Source organism: Tachysurus vachellii, chromosome 3, assembly GCF_030014155.1.
Source record: "Tachysurus vachellii isolate PV-2020 chromosome 3, HZAU_Pvac_v1, whole genome shotgun sequence".
NCBI classification, from domain to species: domain Eukaryota; kingdom Metazoa; phylum Chordata; class Actinopteri; order Siluriformes; family Bagridae; genus Tachysurus; species Tachysurus vachellii.
The window spans coordinates 31,933,862-31,942,084 of NC_083462.1; the positions used below are offsets into that span (position 1 = coordinate 31,933,862).

The 8,223-nt window shown below is 41.3% G+C and overlaps 1 protein-coding gene across 1 annotated transcript in view; it reads right to left on the reverse strand.

Annotated features, from left to right (window-relative positions):
- The window catches only part of spata18 (spermatogenesis associated 18), a 9,434-nt gene extending 1,550 nt beyond the window's left edge, over nt 1–7,884 (reverse strand). The window contains exons 1-9 of the mRNA XM_060865062.1: nt 7,415–7,884; nt 6,304–6,409; nt 5,972–6,087; nt 5,359–5,477; nt 5,103–5,198; nt 3,898–4,032; nt 3,546–3,777; nt 3,210–3,368; nt 1,618–1,793 (exon numbers count right to left, since the gene is read on the reverse strand). Coding sequence (XP_060721045.1) covers nt 1,618–1,793; nt 3,210–3,368; nt 3,546–3,777; nt 3,898–4,032; nt 5,103–5,198; nt 5,359–5,477; nt 5,972–6,087; nt 6,304–6,409; nt 7,415–7,501 — 1,226 coding nt within the window. The 5' untranslated portion in view covers nt 7,502–7,884. The remainder of the gene's footprint in view (nt 1–1,617; nt 1,794–3,209; nt 3,369–3,545; nt 3,778–3,897; nt 4,033–5,102; nt 5,199–5,358; nt 5,478–5,971; nt 6,088–6,303; nt 6,410–7,414) is intronic.
- Nucleotides 7,885–8,223: the final 339 nt, after the last annotated feature.

The window sequence follows — 8,223 nt, forward strand, 5'->3', positions numbered from 1 at the left end:
CTCAACCCTGCTCACTCCTACTCTCTCCTATCCACTCCTACTCAACCCTACTTACCCCATTTAGTCCTACTCTCCCCTATTCACTCCTACTCAACCCTGCTCACTCCTACTCTCCCCTATTCACTCCTACTCAACCCTGCTCACTCCTACTCTCTCCTATTCACTCCTACTCAACCCTGCTCACTCCTACTCTCCCCTATTCACTCCTACTCAACCCTGCTCACTCCTACTCTCTCCTATTCACTCCTACTCAACCCTGCTCACTCCTACTCTCCCATATTCACTCCTACTCAACCCTGCTCACTCCTACTCTCCTCTATTCACTCCTACTCAACTCTACTCACTCCTACTCTCTCCTATTCACTCCTACTCAACCCTATTTACCCCATTTAGTCCTACCATATACTATTCACTCCTTCTCCCCTATTCACTCCTACTCTCTCCTATTCACTCCTACTCTTTCCTATTCTCTCATACTAAGTCCTACTCACCCCATTCACTCCTACCCTATACTATTCACTCCTACTCTCTCCCATTCTCTCCTACTCAACCCTACTCACTCCTACTCTCTCCTATTCACTCCTACTCTCTCCTATTCTCTCCTACTCTCTCCTATTCACTCCTACTCAACCCTACTCACTCCTACTCTCTCCTATTCACTCCTACTCTCTCCTATTCTCTCCTACTCTCTCCTATTCACTCCTACTCAACCCTACACACTCCTACTCTCTTCTATTCATTTCTACTTTCTCCTATTCACTCCTACTCTCTCCTATTCACTCCTACTTATCCCAACTCACTCTTACTCAATCCTATTCACTCCTACTCAACCCTGCTCACTCCTACTCTCCTCTATTCACTCCTACTCAACTCTACTCACTCCTACTCTCTCCTATTCACTCCTACTCAACCCTATTTACCCCATTTAGTCCTACCATATACTATTCACTCCTTCTCCCCTATTCACTCCTACTCTCTCCTATTCACTCCTACTCTTTCCTATTCTCTCATACTAAGTCCTACTCACCCCATTCACTCCTACCCTATACTATTCACTCCTACTCTCTCCCATTCTCTCCTACTCAACCCTACTCACTCCTACTCTCTCCTATTCACTCCTACTCTCTCCTATTCTCTCCTACTCTCTCCTATTCACTCCTACTCAACCCTACTCACTCCTACTCTCTCCTATTCACTCCTACTCTCTCCTATTCTCTCCTACTCTCTCCTATTCACTCCTACTCAACCCTACACACTCCTACTCTCTTCTATTCATTTCTACTTTCTCCTATTCACTCCTACTCTCTCCTATTCACTCCTACTTATCCCAACTCACTCTTACTCAATCCTATTCACTCCTGCTCAACCCTACTTACTCCTACTCTCTCCTACACACTCCTACTCACCCCATTTACTCCTGCTCTACTGGTAAGAACAGTGTTACTATTACTACTAAAAATATCAAATTGTAGATGCAGCGAATCAGTCTTGATGTCTATTGACCTCACTGCTACAGGATAAGATTTTAGCGATGTTAGCATTTGCTTCTGCTTGATTTCTGCATTATTTATGATATGGTAGTGTGTGAAAGTTACAAAAGAATGGATATCCTCTCACTTGATGTCATTGTAGAGTTCTCCATCTGAGCTAAAGGCGAGGTCTAGAGGAGGATCCAGAGTCTGCATGTCAAAAGCAATTCTACACATCTCTCTGATGAAACTACTGATGAGCATAAAGTCCACTTCTGGAGGGAAGGATATACGTGGGTTCACATTCATTGAGTTGATCACATCCTGGAACAAAGAGGAAAACACAGTTTAATGATGAGTGACATTTGCATCACAGTGTTGCTACAGTATTATTAAAAGTTTATTTTTTTTTTAAATATTTGGCTAGAACATATGAGAATTCATTGACCAATGAAGAAGAAAATTAATAACTACTAACAGCTAAACAGATTATTGTGAGCATCCAACAATATCATTATTTATCCAGCTAGATAAGAGTAGTCCATTTTTCAGTATCAGAGCTCTAATGGTTAAGTAGGTAGGTTGGACATTTGAATGATTGTTTTTACTTGTTTTTAAGTCCCCCTTCAGTTCCGACCAATGTTCACGAAGCTCCTGCCACAAAATCCACAGTGGCCTTATAGTGTCTATATAATGACTGACAGCAGGTCCATCCAAACACAAACAAGCTTACTTGTATAAATAAAAATCAACTAATGAACCTTTAAGTGTTAGGAAAGTGGGAAGTGATCTCTCTTCATGGCATTATTGTTTCTTATTGCATTGAGAATTAGTCTCTAGCTGTGTGGGAAATATATCTCCCTGTCTTTTGCAGCCAAATCAGAGTAATTTATTTCGCATTAGTGGTCCAAAGATCGGTGCTGTTGGCATTAATCCTGAAAACTCTCTGTTTTAATGAACTCTTTAAGCGAATAACTGGAATTTGCTCCTGTTTGGTTGTGTCCATGTTCAGTATTGAATGTCTTTGTCATGTCCCACTCCACAGTGGTGCTTAATATGAAGCTCATATGAAAGTAGACACTCAGAGCTTTAAGAATTTGTAGTTTATTATAAGTATTTATGTTTTTACCTAGCCTACTAGGGGCAATATATTCATAGAGAATAATTGGGGGGCACGGTGGCTTAGTGGTTAGCACTCACACCTCCAGGGTTGGGGGTTCGATTCCCGCCTCCGCCTTGTGTGTGTGGAGTTTGCATGTTCTTCCCGTGCCTCGGGGGTTTCCTCCGGGTACTCCGGTTTCCTCCCCCGGTCCAAAGACATGCATGGTAGGTTGATTGGCATCTCTGGAAAATTGTCCGTAGTGTGCGATTGATGTGAATGAGAGTGTGTGTGTGCCCTGTGATGGGTTGGCACTCTGTCCAGAGTGTATCCTGTCTTGATGCCCGATGATGCCTGAGATAGGCACAGGCTCCCGTGACCCGAGGTAGTTCGGATAAGCGGTAGAAAATGAATGAATGAATAATATAAATTTTATCATTTTATCATCAAAGTTTATCATTTGAAGGTGTTATCTCCAACAACTAAAAGTCTGTGTAAGGTTATCGATTTCCATTCCAGCAACAGCACACCAGTGTACTGGTAGAAAGGGTTAAAAGGTAGTTACTGTAGAGAGCATATTGTAAATGAAGCACAATGCTGACATTATATATTATGTGTAAAATAAAATGCCATGGACATACACTAATGCTTGTCTGCACATCATAAAGGTCAAGGTTCCTGACGATGTAGTCCACTACGGCGTCCTCCAAACTCTCAGGACCCACATGTGAAGGGGAAAGGGTTTTCCTCACACGCAGCTTAAACTGACGATACGCCAATTTAGCTGCCAGAAATGATTCCTGTTGGTTCAGCGGTAAGGCCAGTCAGTATTTATTCTTTGTGCATCATGTACATCATGTGCAATAAGAATATGCAGTAAGTAAAAAATTGACATAATTAGACAAAAGCAAGACGAATTTCATACAAACATTTGACGTTACTCATCATGCCAGAGTCAAGTAACTGTTACTTCGTACCGTAGCAGCAATGAAGATGATCCTCTGCACTGTCTCCAAGTCGTCGATGTAGCGGCGGAGGAGGCTCTGGGCCTCCAGCCGTTCGATGGCATACAGGTCAGAGAAGCGAGATACAAGCCGTGCATGGCGAGATGAGCTGGTGAGCTGGGCACGTGTTGGAGATTCACTCCTCACAGGACTGCTATTACGACTGCGTCGAGGAAGAGGACTGGGAGAGCGACTCCTCACCAGCCTGAGACATGGAGGAAGTAAATCATCAGTTACCAGTCTGCCAATCTGTGACTAGAACATGATAGATTTTAAATTAGAACATTGCATAGGTGATAACCAAGTGTGGGTGTGCGTGTCTTACCTTTCCTGTAGCATGGATTTCTCAGCAGTAAGAAAAGTGACTTCATCTCTCATTAATCTGACCTGCCTCTCATAGTCCTCCATCACGTCCAGCTTCTTCTTATAGAGGTCCACCTGATCATAGGCCGTCCGCAATCTGCACCAATACGCAACACACTTTATTAACAGGAATCCCTATGTAAAGGTGTTCTCCGCTCTTAAAAGGAAGTGAAACCGTTCAACAATGAAGACAGGAGTTTCTCCTCCTGACAGCTTTTGTTTTCAGAGTACAATTACTGACTCTATACCTTCTCTTTGTTGCTAGATTTTTTAGCCCCCTTTCTGACTCGTCTATCAATGGAACAGGTCCAAAGTTGTTCAGGTATTATGTGGGTGGAGGACGATTGTAAGCATGGCATGACGTAGTAGTATCTGAGGCACTGGTATAAATGTAAGCGATATGGCAGCATTGTTGGTTGTTTTTAAACACTCGAAGCTCGTATACTGAAGAGATCATCATGACATGCCTGAAATCAGGGGTGAGGAACAATATTGAGAATTTACAGTGTCAAAATTCTCCTCAGTTAAAAGTGGACGTATCCAACTCAAAGTATACGTGACTTCCGGCAACATGAGAGACAGTATGTTGAGAAAAGTTGAACTTTTTGCGAATACGAAGCATCTCGGTGCAGCAAAAACCAATGGGAGTAAAGACAGTAGAGGTCACATGACCTGTTACAGTGAGCACACTGCTTCTCCATCATCTCGTATGATATGATTTGGATAAACACTGCTGAATTTTATACACAAACAACAAAATCTCCATTTCTCCAGAAAGAAAAACATAATCTTTTCTTTTTGCTATGGCAACCGGTAGTGGGAACGTCTAATGAAGACTTCATAGTACAGAGACTGGAGACTTACTCAGTTATTTTTGACCTATACCTGTTAATCTCATATCACCAGCACCACCCATTTCAGTGTTACGTTACTGCTATTATGAGATTCTGTATGTAAAAAAATCCGTATATGGTAGATGGCTAGTGAATGTACAGTACTATGGCAGGCACACAAGAATATCCATGAACAACCTTATAAATATTAAGCTCAAAATGCTCTAAACATGAATAAATTCAAGAAATCACCCTGATTTGGTGCAAAAATGTATTATCTTATATAATATATCTACTTGATTGTCTTCTGATTAGTGGACATCATGTAACCTACTCTGCTTTCAGGTGTAGTATCTCATCTTCTGTGGCAAGAAGAGTAGTCGCTGACCTGTTTTTGGTGGAATCCAGTTCGATCTTAGCATCAGCAAGTCTGAGAAAACATAAAATACAAGCGTATATATGCCATGACCTATTACTGACTACTAATCTAGCTTCTAGTATAACTCGGGTAAGTGTTTTGGGTACAGCAGCAGTGAGTGCTGAAGCGTAGCCTTGTCTGCTAGGTGAATGGAACTGTTACTGATACTGACTGCTGTTTTACAGAGTCCAGCTCTATCCGTGTGGAGCAGAGCTGGTCCTCAATCTTCTGCATGTCACTCTCATGGGAAAATGACAGCTCACGGATCCTTCGCTCCTTCTCCACATTGTCCTAATCAACACACACACTTACGGCATTTAGCAGACACCCTTATCCAGAGTGGCTTACAATAAATACAACTGAGCAATTGAGGGTTAATGTCCTTGCTCAGCAGTGGCAGCTTGGTGGACTTGGGATTCGAACTCATGACCTTCCGGTCAGTAGTCCGACACCTTAACCACTAGGCTACCACATCCCGCACACAGTAAGAATATTACACACAGGCGATGTCCAAACACAGGGGGATAATAAAAACTGGTTTTATTCGACATTGACAGCGAACATTAATAAACATTACTGTAAATACACCAGAGTTAGCCAAAGGCTATTTTTCATCTGTAGTCCCTGGACAGAATGCTTCAATGTCACCCTAAAAATTCTAAAAATTAAAATGATTATAAAATTAAAAATGCAGAGAAAGTAAAGCATCCTCTAAAACAGACAAGATCATTCTGCACCATCTAATGAAAGTACTTGGAATATTAAAGCACAAATTGAGAAGTGACCTGAATAAGATTGAGACTGGTGCCTGGTGAGACAGAGGCACTTGGCATGGTGAAGCATGTTCCAAGCCAGGGCAGCAAGCGAGATTTAAGAGTGTCCACTCCTGCATAGTGACCTCCTGAGGAAGTAAACAGCAGGAAAAAAAAAAAAACAGAGATGTTCCTGCAGTTTATTACAATAGTCAAGCAAATGTTGGCTAATACAGACATCTAAATTGCTTTTAGTCTTCTTAAAACCGGTGTTTTTAAAAGGTAAATAAAATAGGACCAGAAAGAGTCTATAACATCTCACAAATGTTGCAAGGCAAAGCTTCAGTGTCCGTCTGGATTTGTACCTTCTTGTGCAGTAAGGTTGAGTATAGTGAACAGCTGCCCCTGGATATTAGAGGTGAGCTCCACTAGCTCACAGCACCGGTTTAGGTTCTGGTCACATGAGATCACCTGTGAGAACAGCTCAATATGATCCAGTACTGATCAGACAATCACATTGTAGGATCTTGATTTCTCTTTTTAGACCACCAAACATTCACGATAGAGCTTTTTTAATGGCTGTCACACCAGTGAGTAAATAAGTGAGTAACCCCTGCTAAAAAACAGCTACAGGCTGAGGTCTTCAAGTTGGTAGACTACAATGAACACCTTTAGTATGACCATTAAAAGCACATGAGAGCACAAGAGCATGGGGCCGACTCAGCGTTCCAGTTCATCTCAAAGGTGGTCAGTGAGGTTGAGGCCAGGGCTCTGTGTAGGACCTTTAAGATCTTCTACTCTAAAACAAAAACATGCTGCACAATCATGTGCTGCAAACAGATTTTGAGAAGGCCCATGTAGAGGTGTGATGGTCAGGTGTCCACATATTTATGCCTGTATAGAGTATGTTTGCCAGGAGCTATTTTCCAGCTTCCTTATTGCTTGATTAAATTGATCAACAAAACCTCACAGAAGCTGCTAGAAGATTCAGCAGTAACAGAACTTGAGAAATCTTCGCTATATTTTCATTTCATTTTCCCTTTAGCATGTTTTAGTGAGCTAAGTGGTACATCTAGTTGTTTTTTTTGTTTGTTTTTAGACACAGAAGTCAGTGTGAGGACTTTACAACTCCAGACTCATTCACTACCGAGTCTGAGGCATAGAGGTTGGTTTTATTGAAACCCTGGATGGTTGTGTGGTTGCCCTGACTACCAGCGTCCATAGCAACCTATCTTTGCCAATAAATCCAAACATTCCATTGAAAGGTTTGTTGGTTTTTGCCCAGTCAGAACTTTTGTCGTAGTTACATCTTGATAAATTGTTGTTATCATCACTAAATGCATTAATTGTAAGTAAGCTAAACACCACAGTGCTTCATACCAGACCAGATCACACTTCTTTCACATAAATTTAACCCATGACCATTTAGACTACACTGTGAATTAACCTTAAAATGATGTGCATGAATGAACTTACATGATAATCTTTGTACCAGGTTTCTAGCTTTTGCTGCAAGACACTGTAGGATGAAGTGTTCACCAGCCTCCGCAACGTGTCTGCCATATTACACAGTGTCTAACTTGCCTTTAATCTTGTTAAAGACTTCAAGATGTCCCAGAGAAAAAACACTGCACTTCTTAATCCGTTGCAAGTCTACACGACAGCTGCCCTCCTGCCTTCGTGGACACACACATAGACATACACACATGCACACACACACACACTATCCTGCACTTGCCGTTGGATAGTATGCTACGGACTCTCTTTAGTTGTAGCAACAGTGTTACTTGTCCCACCCCCAGGCTCTGAGTGCTCAAAGTTGTCTACTTCCTGTGAAAGACTTGAGGTGTTCTAAAGAAGACACTGTTATTTTAGAGCGGGTGTTAGATGTCGGAGTTTGTTTACATGTATGTGGTGGAGTGTTGTTTAATCTAGTTCCCCTGTTAAACTGAACCCCTGTTAAAATAACCCCTGTGTGTATATCTCTTCCAGCTACATACATGTTACAGTTAAATCTATAAGACTAACAAATGATACTGTTCGGAAATTTCCAAGTTGAAGGAAAAGTTCATACCATATTCTCAAGTTGTATGGCTTACCCTTTTGTCAAGAGCAACTGAAAGCCAACTGAATGACATTTATTCATACGGAGCACACATTTTCATCCTCAATTACATGCTTAAATCATTATATATTTGTACCATATTCTTTTTATGAATAGCTCAAGTATCAATATAAGCGTGCAATTTAAATAACAATATATTTAATTAAAATAATTTAATTTT